The sequence below is a fragment of the Chelmon rostratus genome, chromosome 16 (assembly GCF_017976325.1).
Source record: "Chelmon rostratus isolate fCheRos1 chromosome 16, fCheRos1.pri, whole genome shotgun sequence".
Classification (NCBI taxonomy): Eukaryota; Metazoa; Chordata; class Actinopteri; order Chaetodontiformes; family Chaetodontidae; genus Chelmon; species Chelmon rostratus.
The window spans coordinates 20977547-20999666 of record NC_055673.1 but is presented as its reverse complement, the minus strand read 5'-3'; the positions used below and the strand labels follow the sequence as shown (position 1 = coordinate 20999666).

The window sequence follows — 22120 nt, the reverse complement described above, 5'->3', positions numbered from 1 at the left end:
TATATAAGCAGACAGCAGCTGAACTGACCCCCTCCACCCCGCATACTCTCCTTTATTAAACACACAAAAGCTGTATTTGCGGCTCTGAAATACATGTGGATGTTTGTGTTGGTTTCTTAGTAAAACTTCAAGTAAAGGAGGATCTCTTTTCCACGGACAGAGCGAGCAATGTGAGCAGAAAGCCCCGCATTGTAGAGAGAAAGGGCTGAGCAGAGCAGAGAGCTGCTGCTTCCCATCCCCCACATTCACATAGCAAAGTTCTGCTGCTTTTGCAAGCGGCGATGCTGCCTTCACGTGCTCCACCCGAGGCTCGTGAAAGCACAATGTCGCAGCATTCAAGCGCTCCCTGGTTTGAAATAATATACTTTATGCTGTTACATAAGTGGGTATTTGCTTCCTCGGCTTGTTGCTTAATGTTTTGTGTACCTCAGAGCTACTGTACGAAATTAAAAGCAGACAATACGTCCAATGCCCTGAAGAACGAAACAGAAAAAATAAATATTACACTGTCTTTCCATTTGAACAAACACAAACAACGGGTTATATTTCTATTTCCTCTGATCTGTCGAGAACGTGGTGAATATGTTTTTATTATCTATGAACACAGAAGATATTTAGGCCAAATACTTTTGTAGACTATATATTCACATGCATGTGGAACAAACCAGTTGTTACTATGACACTGTTTTACTACACTCTACAACCATCCACATGTACACATATATTGTAATGTCAGTTGTTTATTATCTTAATTATTCCATGATCGTTTGCTTGTGAAATAGATAATAACCCAATCCACCACTGTGCCTGGTGTAATGTATGTGTTTTGGTATATATATATAGGCCTATCACAGAGCTTTCACACATTGTGACGGCAACTAAAGTAGGCTATGATAGGACACTTCACACTTTGCCTCGACGTTGGTGCTTATAATTTTACACTGTGATAGTGGCTCGCTTCTGCTCAGGCTGTGATTGCCAAAATTCCGACTGTACGGTAAGGCAGCATGAAGGCTGCTGCTGCTAGGAGAGCGCGAGGCAGGCAGGCAGCGAGCACGAAGAAAGGGGGTGGGGAGAGAGAGAGTGGTGGAGAGACATAGCATGTCTGTTCCCATTAATTGTATAGGGTGACTTTATGCTTTCCCCAAATCTCTTCTCGTTCTCGTGTGTGTTGGCGTGAGATTTGACTTTTAACAGATAGCATGTGATGTGCTGAATATCAGTGGCACATACACTGTCACTTTTCCACCACCACTGTTTCTCTTTTTGTATCTTCACTTCCTGCTCTGTGACTGGGCTCAGTCCATCCCCCATCCTCCTTCCTTCTCTCTCTCTCTCTCTCTCTCTCTCTCTCTGGCACACACACACACACACACACACACACGATGCACAGACATGCACAGGTTGTGATTTCATCCTTTCCTCTACTCTCCACTGTAAACTCACTCCTCTCATTCGCTGTTGTTGACACATGGAAGCAGTATGGAGATAGTCACTTCCACCCATTAGCCCACTCTAACAGAAGGAGCCTATTTTGCTCCACTCCTTTAACGAGCTAATATGATAAAGTGCGCAAATGAATGTAAAGAGCGACACACAGCTCATGCATGAAGCAATTTTTGTAATCAGAATGGTTGAATAGTTATGGTTGACTTCAAGGCAGAGTAGCATGGTAAAGGAAGGGGCACTTCAATTGTTAAACACCATGAAATGGCAGACACAAAGTCTGGCTTTTGGCAGTGTTAGACAGAAGCCTTGCATATGAAAGTTGCTGAAATCATATTTGAACTAAAGTTAAATAAGACAGACTGGTCGTTGTTGGGGCCACGGGTGCAGCACCACTGAAATTGTGTTTACTTATTAGGGCAGACAGCTATTTAGGGTTGGAACATTCTTGCTTTATACCACAGCAAATAGCATCAATAAGATGTAGTAGCATATAAGCATATATTATAGCCACTAGTCCTGTATAACTGTAGAGGTCCTCCAAATAAAATAAAATGAAGTAGTTGATAAATACCACATTTTGTAAAAATGCATTAAATATATAAATCTACAAATCTAAATCTCCCTCACTTACTATGTCAGACAGCCTATTGCTGTGCATCTTCATTAGCATAAGCTTTTCACCTATATGCAACACTTAATTAGTCTCAGACTGACCGGTCTTTTATGCTAACAAACAAGGCTTTTCGAATACGTCGACATTTTTATGTATGAGCGCAGTTTAAAGCGCATTAGACCTGCAATAATGGCTCTTCTTGGGTATAAACAATGTTGTTATTAGACAGTCAGCGCAGTCCGGATCCAGTTTTCGCTGTGAGTTCCGCTCCGGGTTTTTATTTTCTCGCGACAGGTCGGTAAGATGGCTGTGTCTCGCGGAGCCTCGTGCTGGTTTGGTTGATTTCTAGCTCGCGCTCTCGTTCTGTAACAGAAGCCCCCCCTCCAACACACACACACTCACTTGTGTCGGTGAAATTCATTTCCCTGGCTCTGTATTTATATATTTTTTCTTTCACAAACTTTCCCCTCTGTTTTAACTTTAAACGGAGTCGCGGTGGATTACCGGATACCGGTCCGGGCGGAGGGCAAAGGGGGAATGAACCGGGACAACGGGTACGTTGTTATAAATATAATTGTATTTATATTCAATGGTTATTCGGAGTTTGATTGTGAGTGAGTCGCCGTGCTGAGAGAGAGAGCGGTAGAGAAAGAGTGGGGGAGAGAGAGAGAGGGATATCATGGCCGCTCAGGTCGCCAGCGTCGCCACTCTCAACACTAGCCCGCCATCCGAACTCAAAAAGCCGGATCGGGACCCACAGGAGGAGTCGGTACCGGGAGAGAAACAGCATGAAAATAAGGAACCGGGACCTGACGGCGGATCTCCTGGCCAGAAGGAGCTGCAGGACGGGACCGATGCTGGAAATGCTGGGGGAGGAGGGGATCCTGACATGAAGAACGGCAACGGGAATTTGCCCAGGGTAAATAATAATAGCAGTAATCAGAATGATACAGGCGGGCCCGAAGGGAATAACCATCCCGGGATGGGACACCACCACCCGGGCCCCTTTCCTCCACCTCCTTACGGTTACAACCAGCACTACAGCCGGGCCCCTTTTCATCAACATGGCGGACAACAAAGCCCTGGCATGGCAGCTGCATCGGGGCCGGGCATGATGGACCCTTACCCCCCTAATTCACACGAACACGGCTACCCTAACCATTATAACAACTACAGCCCGTTCCAGAACAGGACTTCTTATCAGGGCCAAGGATACGGGGCCATGAATTCCCCGCGTAACAACCAGCCTCCGGCGGCTGGGGGGCAGCCAGGCAAGCAACAGCCAGCAGGAGGAACCACAGCTATGGCTGCCTCTTACAATAATCAGAGGTATAACATGGGAAACCAACAACCTACGTCTACGCCAACTTTAAATCAGCTTTTGACATCCCCCAGCTCTGCCAGGAGCTACCCGAATTACCCCCAAGGAGACTATAACAATCAGGAAGGAGCCAATAAGGGACCAGGAGACATGGGCAGCAGTCAGTATGGTGGGGTCCATCCGGGTTGGCAACAAAGGACCCACCATCCGCCTCCCATGAGCCCGGGAAACACTGGACAGCCTCCAAACAGAAATCAGGTAAACTTCACTTACTGCTCGGACACACTTTGACAGAGTTTAAGTCACCCAGCAGCTCAGGGAAAGCACTGTAGAGTTGCATATTGCATTGGACCAGCCATTGTCTATGTAGCAAGAGCTCTAAAATGGCTGCCTCTCTGTTTCTCCCAATACCACCCCCTGCAATAGTGTTTAGACTGAGAAAGAAGCCGCATATTCTGTTAGAAACAACTTTCTGAGTTGCGGGTGTCGGTGTGTATCCCTGCTGGGTACAGGGCAAGAGTTTGACTAAGTAGAGCAAGAGTTTGTCAGGAGAAAGTGTGTGTGCGTGCAGAGGGAGATAAGGTGGTGTTTCTTCGCAGTGCTTCTTCAGCCTCATCGTAGATTTAAGTGCTGTAACCGCTCTTATTTCTGCGAGAATCCGCGGCGAAACGGCCTCTTTTTGGCGTTGTGCTCCCGCCGGTGCGATCAAAGTTGTGTCAGCGGCTGTCAGGGCAATAAACACGATGCAAATGACGGCGATATCCGTTAAATAACATTTGCATAATCATTAAGGAAAGACCCCCTTCTCTGTCGGTTAAAAAGCCGCCGCACAGTCAAGTGGAGATGCGTCTCACCGTCCGGTGAATGGCAACAATCGCGTCCCCTAAGTGTTTACTCGGATCAAAGTGTGATTGTGACCGCGTTTGATTCATCTTGACGGAGGGTTTCATTCATTGCGGTTCGGTCCGACTCCGTTCGCCTTTTCTTTTTTTTTTTTTTTTTTTGCCTGCGTTTCTCCTCCGTGTGCCGCCTTGTAAACACGGCCCCGCTGCTCGGAGTTGGCAAAGTGCAGATTGCCTTTGCTTTGGGATTTGAATTATGGAGGTAAAATCCTGCTGTCAGAGCCAGGAGACAGTTGGTCTTAGGTTGACATGCGAGCCGAGATCTGATTGGCTCCCCATCCCTCCGCTCTCGGCCATTTATAATTGCATCTAATGGAAGGCTGCAGAAAAACAGCCCCCTCTGCCCGCTCGTATCCTCCGCCGTGTCAAGACATCACAGTGCCGCTGTCTTTTCTCTGCTTTTATTCATATCGAACAATATTTCACGCATTTGTGCAATTCTAAAATATATTAATATTTTTTGTTCATGTAAATGTATCTGATCATTCTGTCCAAACAACATGATTTTACACCAGAAACCACAATATCCATTTCAGAATGCTAACTTTCTCATTGGTTATATTTATTGAAAGCATTTTGAGTACACATTTTGTTCAGTTCCTCCCGCTGCAGTAATTTGCATGATCACTGTACTCATGTAGCCCCCCCCTCCCTCTCCCATTGTTTTTATTTGTTTGATCAAATCTTAAGCTGTCTTGTGCTGAGTCACGTCTCTACTGTCATTTTTAGCTGTTGACCTCAGACATACACCTGAAGTTTTTTGCTGCTGGGTACACGGTGTGCGCTGCTCGTTCAAATCGGCTGACTCTGGTACAGCAGATAGAGTAGGTGTGGTCATGTAGCCCCGTTGTACGACTGTGTTTTCCACTGCTTCCAGATCTGGAGTTGAGGAGACTTGCGTGCCAGAACGTCTGGCGGCCACGTGAGAGGGTTGGACTGGCTGCAGTTGTGTTTACAAGCAACCAAAGGTGTTAGCCGTCACAGTTTTTTTTTTTTCAGCAGGTTTAAAATAGTCTAATTTACTTCCACATGCAAAGAGTGTCACCATGTCAACAGTGCTTACCTTACCTACATCCAGGGAATGACATTAGCACCTGCCAAACAAAAGGTAAATGTTAGCTGTAGCAGGTGACAATTTCAGGTCACCTGCCACCACGGCAGGTAGGTTTTTCTTTTATTAAGAAATGTTATTTAAAACAAACAATTATTCGGAATAATCAGATATTAAGGTTACACAATATATTTGTAACGTCAGGTACAACTGACTCAGGGGTTACAGTTCTGAAGCATTCCATATAGATTTGTGAAGCGGCAGAGAAATTAAAGTGAGTGTCAGGCTGAAGTGTTCAGTGACCTGCTACAGTGGCAGGTGAGGAAAAAAAAGTTGATTTCAGAGCCTGCCTACATGTCACCGTCCTGTGATGACAGCCACATGTGCAGTGTTTTTATGCTCCTGTTATATGTCACAACAAAAGACTAGTTATCTCTGCTCTCCATTTTTATTGCATGTTTCCACAAATTATAATATTGTTTGTATTCTCTCCAAGTCTTCAAATTGATTTAATTTAATTTTGGACGCTGCATGCTCCCGCTTTCCTTTTTTTTTTTACTTGAGGTAGCTACTAATCAAATACACAAAGCTCACTCTTGTTTGTGTGTTGGTACATTGTTTTATGTCTACAAGAAGGTGGATGTGCTGTGTTTACCTACTTTATTTCCAGCGATAGAGTGGTCATTCAGGACCGACTGCTCGTCTGGAGAAGTGATACCTCCGCCACTTGTTGCTTGAAACTTTAAGGTGCACGCCTTTCACACATTTTGATTGCCACTCTGCGATACCACAACAGGGTTAATTGTGGACACTGAAAGGTGCACGGTGCAATATTGGCACATCATAGTCCTGTCAGCAGAAGGTTTGGGTTCAAAATGTTTTAACCCAAATGTTCAGATGTTCTTGACGTCAGCGGCTGTAGACAGCATGGTCTTACTCACCAACTGGGCCGATCTGTGATTCTTTTATAAAAATGTATGTAAAGACATCAGAAATGTCATGCTGAGGAGTCTGACGTTTTCTTTAGTGCTGCTCACTGCTGTTTTGGGGAAAGTTTGGATTTCCCTTTTTCATTTCAGTTTGTCACTTCCTGTGTACAGAGGAGTGTCCGTACCCAAGGCCAGCTTTGAATGGAGGTTGGTTAGTTGGTGTGTATGAGGCGCTTTTCTCTGTTGGAGTTTTTACAGTCAAGTGTTTAGGTGAGCTGAGCTAAACATTCATTATCATGCTGTAGCGTGGCCTTTGTTACATCGCTGAAGTCTATATTGAACATTTTTGTTTTTGTTTTAAGTGGGACTACTGAGAAGACCACATGGGCTGTGCTGTTATTTGTTGGCATTGCACATTTAGTACATGCCATATTCTATGTTGGCTCACTTTAGTTCTACATTTCATTCTGCTAATAATGAATGTTGTCATATTTCAGATTAGAAAAGAATCAGTGTTTCTAAACTGCACATATAATCTTTAGTTTACGCAATTTGTTAACTGTCAGTTCTGGATTCGGACCAGAATCGTTCAGTTAAGTTCATCAGCTCTGCCTAGTTTGAATCGTTTATTTCTTGTTGTATTGTAGTCAAAGGAAAGACTGAAAATCGTCTTTGTATTTGAGAGCTCAAACTGAGGAATAATCGGAATAACTGTCTTATCTTTGCTGTAACGTCTCAATGTCCCAGAGAACAGCGTGCAAAGAAATCCACTGCCACTTCTCTTGAATTTATGTGTATATTACTTGCTGTAGGTGACAGTTAGATTATGCAAGTGACAGCACTATATTCCCACTAAAGCACACACACACACACACACACAAAGTTAAAGTGAATATGGTGCTACTAGAGTACTAAGCTTTGTTTGTGATCATATGCATAAAACTATATCCTCTCCACATTTTAACCAAAATGACTGATGACTTTCTGTCCCAACGCTCAACACCTTGTCATCACTATATAGCCACCCATGCAGGTTTTTCACATGGGCTAATGTGCTTTCAGAGCTGTTCTTTGTTAAAGAAGGTTCATTATTATTGAGCGAGTCAAAGAAGAGTCTCTGGGAAGTTAATTGAACATTTTTGTTGTTAAGCACATGTGAAGGTGGCAGAACTGTATTTTAGCGCAGGCCAACAGGCTGTGTCACAATCTCATTAGTGTCACTGAATTAGCAAGAGTTGGAATCAGTGTTTGTAGGAGTGTTTTTTTTTTTTTGTCTTGGTGTCAGTGGTGCACGTGCAGAGCACATTACCTCACTGGATATGATCTCAGACATGATACCTGGAGGACAGTACTTTTCACGGGCCAGACGGACAGAAAGATTCCACTTTCGGGACATGAACTGTTGTCAAATCAGGGCACGGAGATGGGACATGGAGCCCACCACTCTGTGCACATCACGTTAGGTCAGAGAACTCGTGTGTTTGACGTTTGATTGCACGGACTGATGTGGCAGCCAGCAGACGTAAGTTGACTTGGAGAGTTTTTTGCAGACCATCCTGAAGAGCTGTCCGTGATAAGTGCTGTTGGCTGTACTTCAGCAGAGTTTATGAAATGCTTCAACTCTCCATTCATTAACAGTGGCACTGTTCGCTTTTTAATTTGTGCATTCCTCGCCGGTAATCATTCAATGGCTGATTATTATTGTTATTTATTTATTTATTTATTATTATTATGTATCTAAATGGGGCCACTCCACCTGCTCCTGCCCACCTGCTGAAGATGAGTTAATGTGTTAATTGAATGGTGGATGAGGGCTCGTATTGCTTTTCATTATGCCTCGCACACAAATACTCAGAAGTGGACCGCAGCAGGGTTGTTTTGGATGGTGTAACGCCAGGTGTTTCCCTCCGCCTAACACATGGGAGCGAGCCATCGGGGATGCCCTCTCAGCTCTGCAAGGCTGACTTCCCAAATTGAGTTTGAATTAAATCATAATCGAAGACACTTTGTAAATATTTCTTTGAGAAAGCCCCACAGTTGAAAACGTAATGAAAAACACCAAAGCAGGGGTGTTAAATTGACTGCTGCTAATAGACGCACAGCTCTGCTGCTGATGTACAAGGGAAGCCCCACTGCAAATTGGAAAGCAGCGTACAAATAAACAGTTTCATGGCAGCTTTACTGTGTCAAAAGCTCTCTCAAGAAATGAAGATGGAATATATTTAATATTAAACAGTGCAAATGTCTTGCCTGGCTCTGCATTGTTATTCCAAAATAAAACTAATTAAAGCATTAAACAGACCAGTGCGCTCTCATTTAGCACACTAGAGCTGTGCTAAGTGCGTCATTTGTTCGAGGATATACTGGAAATCTTATTTGAGATCATACTGGGAATTTGAAAATACACAGGAACATGGCCATATGGCCGAGGGGCCGTCATTCACATGAAAACAGGAGTTTAAAAATCATTAAATTTTGTTTTTTGACATGGTTAACCAATTGTTTCAGCTCTATTGGCAACTATTTTGTTAATAGATTTTTAATTTATGTCATTGTTAAAGCAAAAGTGCCAAAAATTCACTTATTCCAGCTTCTTTTTAGTCTTTTATGAGACTGAATCTGAAATCTTTGGACATTTTTATAGACGACAGATGATTTGTTGATTAATCAAGAAAATAATTGTCAGATTAATCGATAATTATAATAATGTTAAAGCCCTAATAATGATGAAAAAAGCAGGCATTCACCAACACTTTTTGTAGAGGGTTAACGGAGCTGAAACTATTAGTCAATTCTTCAAGTAGGTGCTGATTCAATTCAAGAATTGATTCAGTCATTTTCAGGTAAAACATCAAGCATCTGCTGGTTTTACCTTCTAAAATATGCAGATTTGGTGCTTTTTCTTGACCTACGTATGAAACTAAACTGAGCATCGAAAGACTGAAATGTCAGACAGCACAGGACATTTTACGGTGTCACCTGGGACTCTTTCAAAATAATCTGTCAGTCAGCCAGTAACTGTTAGTTGAAGCCCAACGTAAGTTACCAAACTTTCACTGGTTCCAGCCTCTCAAATGCAGCTTTTCTTCTGTTTTCTCTAACTGTAAATTGCATACCACTGAGATGCAGACTTTTTATCAGACAGATCAAGCATTTAGAAGACATTATCATTGTTTATGAAAAACTATAAACTAGCAAATTCTCTTGCTTTTATTCGTTTGATCGACTAGTAGAATAGAATAATCAAATTGTACAAAAAATCCAGGCATTTGATTTTGAAGATTGATATTTGATTGTGGAAATAACAGCAGCTCTGCTGTGAGAATCTGTTAAAGTCCAACACATTTAAATTTCTCCAATCATAATATCTGTTGCAAAGAATTCCTGAGTTAGGTGTGGAAATATTCCAGCTCTACACGCCGTTTCCCCCGGCGCTTCTCTTATGTCCGCCCTCGCTCATCACCTGAATCAGTGAAATAAGGTTTTATTTCAACCAAACCAGGGTTAATGTTGATTGTTGGAAAACGAAAGAAGAACAAAGAAGGTTTTGGTGAGTTTTATTTTGTTTTAGTCGAGTGTTTTATGATGATAAAATGAGTGTTTCTGTGAATGCAGTCTGGTGGCTTTGGCGTAAGCGCTCTAACAGCCGATTCTAGTTAAACAGAAAGGACCACAACTCTTTAACAAAAAGGTCTCTCTCTGCACATCGTCACAACATCGTCACACAAAGTTGCAATCTGAGTTTCAGTGGACGTGCATCGAGGGTGCGCAAACACCTGGACAGATTACATTGCAGCCCGTACTGGCTGCAGTGCTCTCACTCAGTACTGGAAAAACGTAAAAGTTGTTGTTTCCATTAGTCACTTAGAAACAAAAACATATTAAAATAGGGTACAAAATCAGCTCTGCACGTTGATTTCACTGACTGAAATTGTTGGTCAAGCTGAAATGAGCGAATAATTCAACAACACAGTATAGGACATTATTTTACTTGTTTATTTTGTAATGATTATGTATAAAAGACATGTTCATGTTGAAATAATATACATTTGAATGATTCCCACCTTTTGTGTTTTTTTGGTAAAAGGAATCATCATTTTTGACAGCCCTTTAGTCATGAATGAAAATATTTATTAACTGCAGCCCTGGCATTTGTTGTATTTGAAATAGGGTTGCAGCAGTACACGATTTTCACGTTATGGTAACTGTCTGAGAAAAAAGTCACACTTTCACCATATCATAGCATACGGTATAGCACAATGATTATTTTTATTATTATCAGTTATAGTGTCCCTTAAAGGAATGGAAACAGAAGTTTTTTGATTGAACAAATGCTTTATCATAACTTCACAAAATATGTCCTCACTGACATTAATCTTGAAATATTTACATGTATACAATAGAATTCAACACTGTAGAACAGAATGTACATGGCATTATTACCACTGGACGGTATGCCAAGTATCAGCCTGTGCACAATCACTAGAAAGTGATATACTGTTCTGTGACTGCTGGCCCTACACTTTCTGAATTGTTCCTATTCACACAACACAATGCACGTTTCTAAGAAAACATACAGAACTACTTCCAGCTACTGTGTCAACTCCGTTTTGTTGGGGGTGGTGCCGTGGAGAAGAGGAAGCCCGAGCATTCAAAAAGGAAGTTCACTCTCGGCTCTTTAGTCTGCACTGCTGAGTAATGATTCTCCACAGGCCACATGGACAGCATGCTGCCTCCCGGCGTGTGTGTGCGTGCGCGCCCGTGTGTGTGTGTGAGACTGGATGGTGTGTGCGCATGAGGGAGAAACGGTGTCAGTGATACCCAGGGGAGGAGGGGGTGGGTGTTTTGTGAATGATCTTCGTCTGCCCCTGACAGCTGTGTGTATTTGTGTCTAAAGTGCGGCAGTTACTTGGTGGTCGTCGGGAGTGTGGATGTGTGTGTGCCGCTGCCTCAGGAGCCTCTCTGACCTGCTCTTACTCCACGTGTCACCAGCCATCCGTCGTTCTTAAGCAGCATGGGCTTTTTTTCCATCCCGCTGACAACAACAGACAGTTTTACATTTTCAAACTCAGCCTTTTTCTGGCGTTAATTGTTGCTTTCATCCTTAAGACCCCTTCCTAATCTCTATGATTTTTTGATAGGGGGTACTTCAAGAAAAAAAACAACAACAACAGAGCAGCAGGGTTTGAAACTGGTCATCATTTAAATGCTTATAGGTTTGACTGAACACTTCCAGGTTTATTGACCTCAACAAGATGTGGAAAGTTTACTGGCCATCCCTGACAGTGAATATTATTAATCAGAATAATTGGACACCCAATATTGCACATTGAAAACACTGCTAGAGGAAAATTCCTGTATGGACAAATGTCAGACTTGGGCTGCTGCATCAGGGCATGCTGGAATGTAAACGTAATTCATTTCTTTTGACATTTACCTTCTAAAATGTTCCAGATTAGCATAGTAATATCCTTCTCCGAGTCTGTGTGAGACTACAGACTTCATTTACATGACGTATGGTGTGTGTGTTTTTATGGAATAAAGTGGTTAACCTTTAAATTGGTGCAGTTGTTGATGCTAGAAGGTAGAGAATGATACTTCCTCCCAGCTCTCACCTTTGCTCTCTGCAGAAAAAAGCCAATGGCTCATATATACAGTATCGTATATATCTTACATAAAATGGGGAAAAAGGCAACATAACTGTCTTCCGTGGTTCTCAATCATGAGGTGTTTTTGTGGATTGTGCCCTCTGGTCTTAGCTTTGCTTTCTGCTTTGCCTGTCTGTTTTTGTCTGCACCCGAAATACTAGTTAGTTGAACTTAATGCTACAGTGGAAACAGCTTATAATAATCATGGTTACCGTGATCAACCGCTTCAAAAAGCTAGGGACAAGTCAGTTTAAAAAATAGGCTTATAGTGATAAAGTCAGGTAGTCCAGTTGTGCTCATTTTGTACTTACTCACAAAAATTTGGTTATTATAATCTTCCGCTTACAGTGATGAATTTGGCCCGGACATATGCGATCACTGTAAGCGATTTCCACTCTATTCTGTTATTAATATAAGGATCTACTTACAGGATAATGTACAATGTGCCAAGTCTCACACATTTAAAGTACAATTTGGTTACTTAAGAATGTGTTTAAAATGGATCTTATCGTATGTGCAATATTTGTCTGACAGTGTTTAGCCTTGTAGATTAAATTTTGCTCAATTTGAGTGTTTTCAGACTTTAAGACTAGTTGACCAGTCTAGTAAGTTTTAACTTAAGTTTAAGCATCAGAGCAGATTGAAGTAATCTTAGCAAACCAGTGATGGATCAATACCCAAATCTTGAATCCTATGCAAGCCTTGCCCTTCAGATATTTATACCACAAGAATAGGGAGGTAGTATCTAGTGCTAACAATGTTGATAATCGTTGAAGCAAAAATGACACATTTTTGCTGCTTCCAGCTTCTTAAATATGAATATTTACTACTTTCCAGCTGTTCAAAAGCTGGAACCGGTCAAAATTTGCTGGTTTTCTTCATCTTCAATGATATTAAATGAGATATCATTGAGTCTTGGACTGTTGGATGGATAAATCAAGTGATTTGAATATGTCAATCTGAGGTTTGGGGATCACTTCATATTTGCTGGTTTTCTTAGTCTTCTATGGTAGTAAATTAAATGTCTTTATCTCACAGCTCAGGCTCTGGGAAATTTCTGTGACAATTTTTACATTATATTCTAACAGGACCGAACAATTAATCAGTCAAGCAGGAAAATAATCAGCACTATAATTGATAATGAAAATATCTCTGGATTAAAGCCCTTGTGGGTTTAGAACTGGTGTTGTTCAGATAAAATCTGAATGTTGGCCTACTATTCTTAGTTTTCTTACACATAATCAAGTCTGTAGTGTAATTTACAGTGACCATAATACTAAGTTGCAGCCCAAGCACTAACTACACATCGTGCTGTACGGCACAAAACCGTAAGAGACAGAGACTAATTTTTATAGCTGGAGTCTGTCTTAGACTCTAAAATGTCCAGTCCAAAATAAACTGTTCAGCTCTTAAAAAAATATATATGCTAGTTCTTATTTTTAACTGGCCTAAATAATTAATGTACATTTTTCATAGAAACGGGATGTTTACACAAGCACCTCTTTCTGTGCTGCAGTGTACCAGGCGGCCAGTTAGCAGCCTGTTTGATACACAGCCATTGTTTTGTTTTGATTTGATCGGCTCATGGTTAAAAAAAAAGAGCAGCCAGTGGTCAGCAGGGACATAGTTGCACAGACAAAAGCGATCGCAGAAAGGCTGTTTAATGTCATTGTTTCTGGCTTGTGTGGCAAGTGACAGTGATTTATACACCAGAGACACATTTGAACAGTGTTTGGTGCCTGACTGACGCTAAGTTTGGACTCGTGTTGTGATACTCGAAAGTGTGCTAGTGGAAAAAGCAGTAACTGTTGATGCCGCGTTCCTCCCCCCGACCTGAAGATTTGCATGGCCGTGAATGAGTGCATCTGTTTGGTCAACGGAAGAGTGCAAATTAACAATCCCAACGGTCAGTCCGTCGCTCATTTGTTGTTGAGCAAGACCTGAAACACATTAGACAGAGTCCTTCGCTGCACCCTCAAAGTTATTATTTAAATGTGGACAAACTCAATATTCCAATGAAATTACTAGTCTGTGATTCAGATTATGACTGAGCGTGTTTTCCTCTGGCCTTGTGTGTGTGTCTGCAGAGAAGCATGTCTGACGTCAGTGTCAGAGTTGTGACTCTAACCATGAGGCAGGCTGTGACCCAGCCAGGTCCTTAAGTAGCTTCGCCCCATTCAGTAGCCAGGGTATTTTTGGCATAGTAGTGAGTGACACACTTATCGTAATGGGTCGTCCAGGGTGCCAATGGTCAGCCTGAATAAGCATCCTTCTCGGCAGCGCGAGCCGAGCCTCGGCAATGTGATGTAACCGATCACTGTCTTGCTTCCAATGCTGACTGAGGAGTTGCTGCCCGCTAACGCATCAAGTGGCTTATCTCCGAGCGGCAGCGGAGAGCAGAGGCCGCTTTTTCTTCCCTGAGCGGCCCCGGCGAAGTGCTCATGTAACCTGAGCGCCACTGCCATTCTTGCGCTGTACTCACATTGTGGCCTTAAATAAGCCACACTATCTTGTATTATGGGATGTCAGTCGACCGTAACTGTAAACACTCTTTGCAAAGGTAATGCGCTTTAGCAGTGATCTGCTAAGTATTACTGAGCAGCTGTTATATTTCATTCCGTTTCCCATTGTTTTATGGGTTATAGTTCAAGAATTAATTTATGCATGAGTCACATTCGTAGGGCTGTGTATCATCTGCAATTTTTCAACATTACAATACTAAAAAGAAAAGTTTGCTCTGCTGTATACAATTTGAGAATTCAAAACAAGTTTATTTCAAACCTTTTTTTTATTTGATAAAAGTCAAAGTACTAAAACTTTTAGTGTTGTCTAGCACAAACAACACACAGAACTTTGCCTCCACGTATGGTCTGAAATTGCCAAAATTTGTACTGTTTTATCCAAGAATAAGTTGATACTAGTACTGATCTAGAGCATCTAATTCTTACCTTGACTGTACTGGCAGGGTGTCTTTTTCTTCTCCAAAAGGTTTTCCACCTTCCATAATGGTGATTTTTTTCCTCTTCTTTGAGTTTCAGTTTAAACATACATCACCTTCTTTACCGACAGCACAGAAGAAAAAACTGTGTCTGCAGGTGCAGCATACATCACTTGGAGTTTACTACTACTCCACTGTTAACACTATGAACATGTGCTTTGCCCTTTACCATTTGTCACCACAATGTGCACCATACCCACTGGCCCTGCTTTCAGCCTTCCTGAGCTCCCACTCCAACCCCCCACCCCCCTCCGGCTCGTTTCACTCCCGAGAATCAGCCAGTGTCACCTGGAAATATAAGTTTGGCCTGACAGGTTGACAGCCTGCAGTCAGGGCGAATGTTCACTCTCTTGTACCTCCAACCTCAACATCACACTGACAGGCCAGGCAGCATCAGGCAGACCTCTTTTTTTTATATCAGGAAATAACTGGGAGGTCTTAGCAAGCTGCTCTGATCTACCTAACGAGAGATTTTTTTTTAACAGAGTACACTGGGCCTGTCAATGCAGCGGTGGGAACCAGTTAACACCTAGCAGCTATGTCGTTACTCACCAGTCAACTCTCACTTTCATGCGCTAATGGCCACAGTCAAATAAGAACTAATCAACTGACTTTCTTTTCAAGGAAGAATTAAAATACAAATAGTGGTCTAAAATACATTTTCTAGGTATTTCTTTTTTCTTGTTGGTATAAGTTATATAGCCAATTCATGAGGAGTAAAAACGTTTCTGATACCTGTAGCTGAACTGTGTTATTACCGTCTGTCACTTTGATTGCTCAGATATGTTTCTGCTGAATGTACAACTTCGTCCTTGAATCGATCGTCTCTCTGTGATGTTACATCCACATTCCAGACGTTAAAGTCAACCTTAATTTTAAAGGGATAATCCACCGATTTAGCATTGGAAGTGAGAACGGCCAAAATTGGAGATGAGCGGAGTATGAAACTTTAGTCACTAGGCAACAAACCATAGTGTAAGATGTAAACTCAAAAAGCTAATAAGTGGAGCTTGGGGTTTTATGTTGTTGTTGTTTTGTCAGACAACATTACCATAACTGAGTCAACAGTCTGAGTGCTTGTACGATTGCTGGAGTAACCGTGTAAAACAGAAGCTACAGACAGACTCCACAAGTCTGTAAAAAGTTCAAGGATTCATCAGCTGTCAAACTGCATTTGATCTCACCCAGGGATGTCTCTGATATATGTGACGTTACCTTTGGCTGCTTTTCTTTGGGAATGAGGTGCTCAGAAATGCGAGGGAACATTTCAGTGTTTTCCATCCTGAAATCATAAAGGTGCAGAGAGGTGTTTTTAAACTCCTGTCTATGCTGTTTCTGTTGTTCTTATCAACCTCAAATAGCCCCGTTCCCCCCCTCAGCTCTCAGAGATGCGAAAGATGATTTTGTCATTCTAGTTCCCTTCTTCCTCTCCTCCCTGAACATCTTTTGAATCTCTTGGAACAGCTGGGTGAACATCTGGGTGAGTAGGGTGCTGTTGCCTCTTCTTGGTGATGATGGCACCAGCAGGCACAGGCTGCCACCCACCCCCACCCTACCCAGGTCCCACTTGCTTTTATCCAGAGTCATGCGACGGTCAGATCGAACTTAGAACTTCTCAGGTTGATGCAGTGGGAATTTTGGTTGTGTTTTTTCCCCAGTTTCTTGGCTTCTTGTTTGCCTCTCTGGTACTTTCCCCAGCTGTTTGCTCACCCCAGTTGGCTATACTTTAGCTTGTTTTAATGCTTTATGGCTGCTGTTGCTGCTAGGGCCTAGCCGTGTGTTTTCCTTGTTAGTTTTGATGTCTGTACTGTTTATGAAAAAGGGAAGTTCTCACTCTGTGTTTAACTCCCATGACATTAATTCTAAAAAGAATGATCAATCACGTTTACACAGTGTCCAAATGTGAATGTTCCTTTTTCATATCATCAGTATCTTATGGGTGACATTGCTGTTGTGGTCTGGTGTTGGTAGTTATTTATATAGATGCTGGTTAAGACGGCTAGACAGTTTTAAATGCAGCATTCAGGGGTCATTTTTGCACTCCCTTCCTGCCATGGTTGGTTTTCATTTAGAAGAAAATTAAGTGCGAGTGCTGCCACAATACCTGCGTTCTGCTACTCTGGACAATTGGATGGACAAAGCAAGCAATTTGTATGTCACAAATTGCGATGGCCATTTTAATTCTATTTTTTTGCATTTTTCTGGTGTTCTGATCAACTCATAATGGAAATAATCCTTAATTGCCACTCTAGGGTTCAAATCTTAAGAGACATTGAGGATTAATATCAAGCGCTAGTTATAGTTCTCTATAGAATATCTACCTGTACATTCAGTTTAAAGTTCGCCTATGTTTAAGTCTGAGGAAGTGTTGTCAACAATGCTCCTCATACAGCTGGGAAAATGTCAGCGGAGAAAGTGGCTGAGGAGCACAGCGGCTTGTCCTGGAGCGAAGTGAAGGGTTAAGCACTTTGAAGTGGAAGTGTTCAGTGCTTAAATAGTGAAAGAGCGGTCATACTGGGTAGCTCCCACTGTGACTGTGGACAACAGCATTAAAGTGGAGTAAACTAAGTGTGCAGATTCACTTGGCTTGCTCCTAGACTCACATCTCAACCCTAAAGTTGACATTGTTGCTAAAGGCTAGGTTATCCTGTCTGTCTTTGACATGCGATGTGTGTGACTCCACCGCCATATGAGGGCGGCCTTAGCCGGCGTGTATTTGCGCTGGTGTGTTGCGTGTCGAATGGCTTTAACGCAGAACAATGGTGTGTGTGCCGAGCCGAGGCCATGTGGCCGTGTGGCGGATTAAATTAGCAGCAGTTGTTTATCGTCTGTCCCCCCCCCCCCCGGTCCATCTGCTCCGCTCGGCCCCATACACTCCAGCTCTGCTCGCAGGCACTGCTCCAGACTCACAACCCCCCCACCTATCCCACTCTCCCCAACCCCTTACAAATCCCTGTCCCCATCCCCATGTACACACACACACACACACACACACACACACACACACAGAGCTTTGAATAGTTGCAATATCCACCAGCAGCCCAGTCATGACACAATATACTCAGTGCAACCTCTTCTGCCAAGAGTGCTCTGGCTTTCCTCTATGCAGATTAGCCATGTGCTAATTGTGGTTATTTATTTATTTTTTTTATGGAAGAGAGAAGAAAAGGGAGGGGAAGAGTTTCCTCCAGAAATTGATTCGATGACTGAGCAGAAAAAAAGAGACAGTGCACCGTTGTGAGCTGAGTTGCCATCGAGTGTGCATGTTTGACACTTTGTGATGTTAGTGGAAAGTTTGTTCTAAGGCTTTAAGCTGCACGGAGAAGGGAACAGCGTGGCAGGAATATTTTGGCCTTTTAGGAAAAATGAGGGTTTTAGTTATCTGCCTCTGAAGTCTGTTTTAGAATTTAAATCCTTGAGGAAATACAGAATATTCACACTATTTTTATTTATTATTTCCTTAATTTTGCCAGGATGGCCAAACTAAGAAAACAAATATTAGCCTGAACCACAGAACACAGTATCTGTTCAATATTTGTTTCAGTCTACATTTTGTGTCCTGAATGATGATCTGGCTATCTTATATCTATCAAAATATACCTTGACCTTTTGGAATGAAAATATCCTGAAACAAATGAGTGGCCTTTTGATCCCTATGTATCAGGGAAGCTCCCTGCTTGTCATTTTTGTAGTCACCTGAGCTTTATAATGATATACAAAATAAGCATTCAGGAAATATTTATAATTTTATTTAGGGATATGGGATATATATTGAGGACAAATTGCACTGCAATATTTGCATTTGCAATATTAATTGAAAATGGTGCACCGAGAGTCAGAAACAATCCTCCACAGCCACCACTGAAATCTAAGTCTACAAGTAGTATACTGCTAATTATATTAGTGTAGCTGAATTCTTATTTGCAACTGTGCAGAATCATTGGGCTTTAACAGGATGAAAAAACTGTGCACCACTCCAGTGTTGATTTAGAATTAAAATGTCAATGTTATGAATTCAGCTTTGAACTATTCCACAAGTGGCCATTGCAGGATCATGCTAAAACTTTGCCTAACCCTAGCTACAATAGAGGGGAGTCATAATGTCAGCATACTAATTCAGTAATGTTAGTTATCCAGCAATATATATGAAAGTTTGCAAAAATTACTAGGCGTACCAGACCAGGTAACGCTATAGCAGCAAAACCCCTGATAACATTAGACAGGTAATGGACTAGTACAATTGCACTTAATTGCTCTTTTCATCAGTAAAAATGTGCCATAGTGTTTCCTTAATATTGCATGAAAAATTCAGGTGCTTGTTAGCTTGTGTTGTCTCTCTGGGAATGATGCGCTTGGTCCAGTCAAGGCAGTGCAACCACCAGTAACTAAAAAGTCATTTAAACAGGGTATTATATAAAATCAGAAAAATAGCTAGTTTATGTCAACTGTTAAGCAATAAAATAGTTTACTTAATGAACCATGGTGAGCCTAAATCAACCTAATGCATGCTTTGAACTGTGAGTACGTACACATGTAGATAGTGGTGCTGATGCTTAAATGATGTTTTGCACATTTTCAACCCTTTACTTGTAATTCAAGTGAATTACGTCAATGTTCCAGAGAACTCCCAAGCCAATTTCACCAGCATGTGGTAGTTGTCAGGTCATGGTGTCATAGATTTCCAAGACAACAAATAACAAATTTGACCATTTTATTGAAGGTTTTGCAAAGGTGGGAAAACCTAGTGAATCTAGGTGTTAAGTGTTTATTATTTGTTTGCATGTTACTTCAGCTTCAAATACTTTCTCGATTTAAATAGACCAAAAACCTCTTTTTTTCTCTGCCTTGTAGCAGCAATATTTAAAGTAGTACTACTTTCAATCATGGTTTGGTTGTGATTTAACTCATAAGTCTTAAACGTGGGAAAATGAATTCAGATGCTCAAGGTCTTTACTCAACAGCAGCAGTGCTCCAGCCTTGGCAGTGCCCTTCAAAAGAGCCACTCATTCTGTAACTAAGAGAAAGAGGAACAGAGCCTTCCAAGGCAGTCCCTGACCTCTATACACAAGATGCAGTAGAGGTTGTGTAGTGTGGTTGAAGCACACATGCACACACACACTCACAAAGGCTTCAAACAAAGCTCTCTAGGATCTTGGAAAATGTATAATGGTGTGTTAGATGTGAACAACTTGAGCAATGTGAGGAAAATGCTGGTAAACAGATCAATGAAGGCCCGAGTAGTAGACTGGCCACAGCTATCTCCCAGCGTGCAGCGCACAGATGTGTTCAGATGATCGAATGAGGTCGACAAGTAAAAAAACAAGACATCTCGAGCAGGTTTAGCATCCTGGATTTATACTGGACTGCAGACCACATATTCTAAAAGCCATTATGACATGTTCTGAGTGTTACTAGATAATATTAAGCATGGTTTAGACTGGAGTCACAGCCATTTTGGCTGGGATTCTCTGCTCATATCTGCTCACATGATTCTGCCTATTTTCACTCTATTAGCAATGTAAGGGAACATATTTTAACAATGAAAAAAATATTCAAATAACAGATGTGTTTACTGGCTCCAAATAGGAATGAAAATGATGTATAGGCCTGCGTGTTTTCTGGGAGGCGTAACCTGCCCCATAATGTAGGTAAATTAGTAAATGTTATGTGATTGAGTCACATAGTTAGGCAAGAGATGGGATTAACATCTCAACAGCATTTGTTTGTTTTTTCATTTGTTTTCCTGTAGTTGTCGTTATGGGGACATTTCTATCAAGTTAACCAACTGAGTCTTCACTTTCTCAGATGTCGGGAATAGATGAAGACTTTTGTGTTGGTTCTTGCAGCCTCAACACGGAAATTACGCATCTTGTTACTGGAGTCGGAGGGAGCGAGGAAAATAATAGTTACTGGATGTAACACCAGTTCTGTGAGAACACTTGTAGTGCTCTACCTGCATGTTTTGCAGTCACAGTAAATCACATTATTTTTAATATGCAAATTTTGTTTAGCACAGTAATGACGGTGTTGCACTGGCATATCATGGCAGAACTTGACACTGTTGACGGTGATGAAACCGGAATACCACCCACCCCTATCACACATTATTCTTTTATTGGAGACTGGATTTTTTTTGCAGTTAATATTTTGGGGATTGTAGAAGTTTCAGTGATGAAGCTTGCAATGAAGCAGGCAGACCATGCCTTAAAGGATAATTCCACCTCAATGAAACATCCACTGGCTTGCATAAGGACCGTTATTTTATGGTCAAAATTAGTATTTTCATTATTGAATTACCTGCTGATTTTTTTTTCTAAAACAGCTGTGACTTTCAACCTCCATATTTAACCGACCAACAGTCCAAAACCTTCGGTTATTTAATTTGCAAAGATGTAAAACAAATTAAAAAGGCAAGTCCTCACAATTGAGAAGTTGGAGCTGGGGTATGTTCGGCATGATGACAGTTTATTCGTAATCAAAATGGTTGCTTGTTACTTCTCTGTCTATTGGCTAATCGTTTTATATATATATATATATAGATTTTTTTAATATATAATTTATTTTTCTGCAAAGTATACAGTATATTTGTCTAACATTCATGAGCACAGTGTACACTTATCTCTACTGTCTGATCACCTGCTCAAATGACCAATATCTCCATCCATTTATAGTGGTTGTTAAATGAGACACAGGGGAGAGAGAGAGAGATACACGTGTTTTGTTTGGGGGACGTCGGCACTGATTCTCCACGTGGTTCAGGGAGCTGGAAACCCTGATTGTAGTTGAGCTGTACTTTCCAGCTCTCTCCCCGCTGAGCCGGGGCCTGAGCTGTCAGGCTTCTTAATGGAAAAGCGGGTACTCAAGCTGGTGTAGAAATATTCTCACCGCCGGCGAAATATCGACCGAAATTGGTGAGGAAAAAGGTTGATTGTTTTATGGCCCCGGTCATCGCTAGAAGATTTTGTCTAAATGAGAAATAGATTTTACCTTTAGTGTTGCTGCTCTGTAGTTTGTTAGCATTCGAGTCATTTTTCATGTGGATTGGAGGACGTTAGCGGGTGATTCAGGCCTCAGTGGCACACTTTACGGATGACACAAGAGGCTCTGCCTAACTGCTTAAGCAGCTCATTAGGAGAGAGCGATAGCATATTTCTGTCCAGTGAAAGAAGTCGCTCCAGCTTTGTTAGTGGGAAGGTGAATTTTTTGTTG

At 41.7% G+C, this 22120-nt stretch overlaps 1 protein-coding gene across 1 annotated transcript in view; it reads left to right on the top strand.

Annotated features, from left to right (window-relative positions):
* The first annotated feature begins 2369 nt into the window (after window positions 1–2369).
* arid1ab (AT rich interactive domain 1Ab (SWI-like)) overlaps window positions 2370–22120 on the top strand; it is a 54865-nt gene continuing 35114 nt past the window's right edge. Inside the window, exon 1 of the mRNA XM_041954923.1 lies at window positions 2370–3641. Within this exon, the coding sequence (XP_041810857.1) occupies window positions 2742–3641 (900 nt within the window). The 5' untranslated portion in view covers window positions 2370–2741. The remainder of the gene's footprint in view (window positions 3642–22120) is intronic.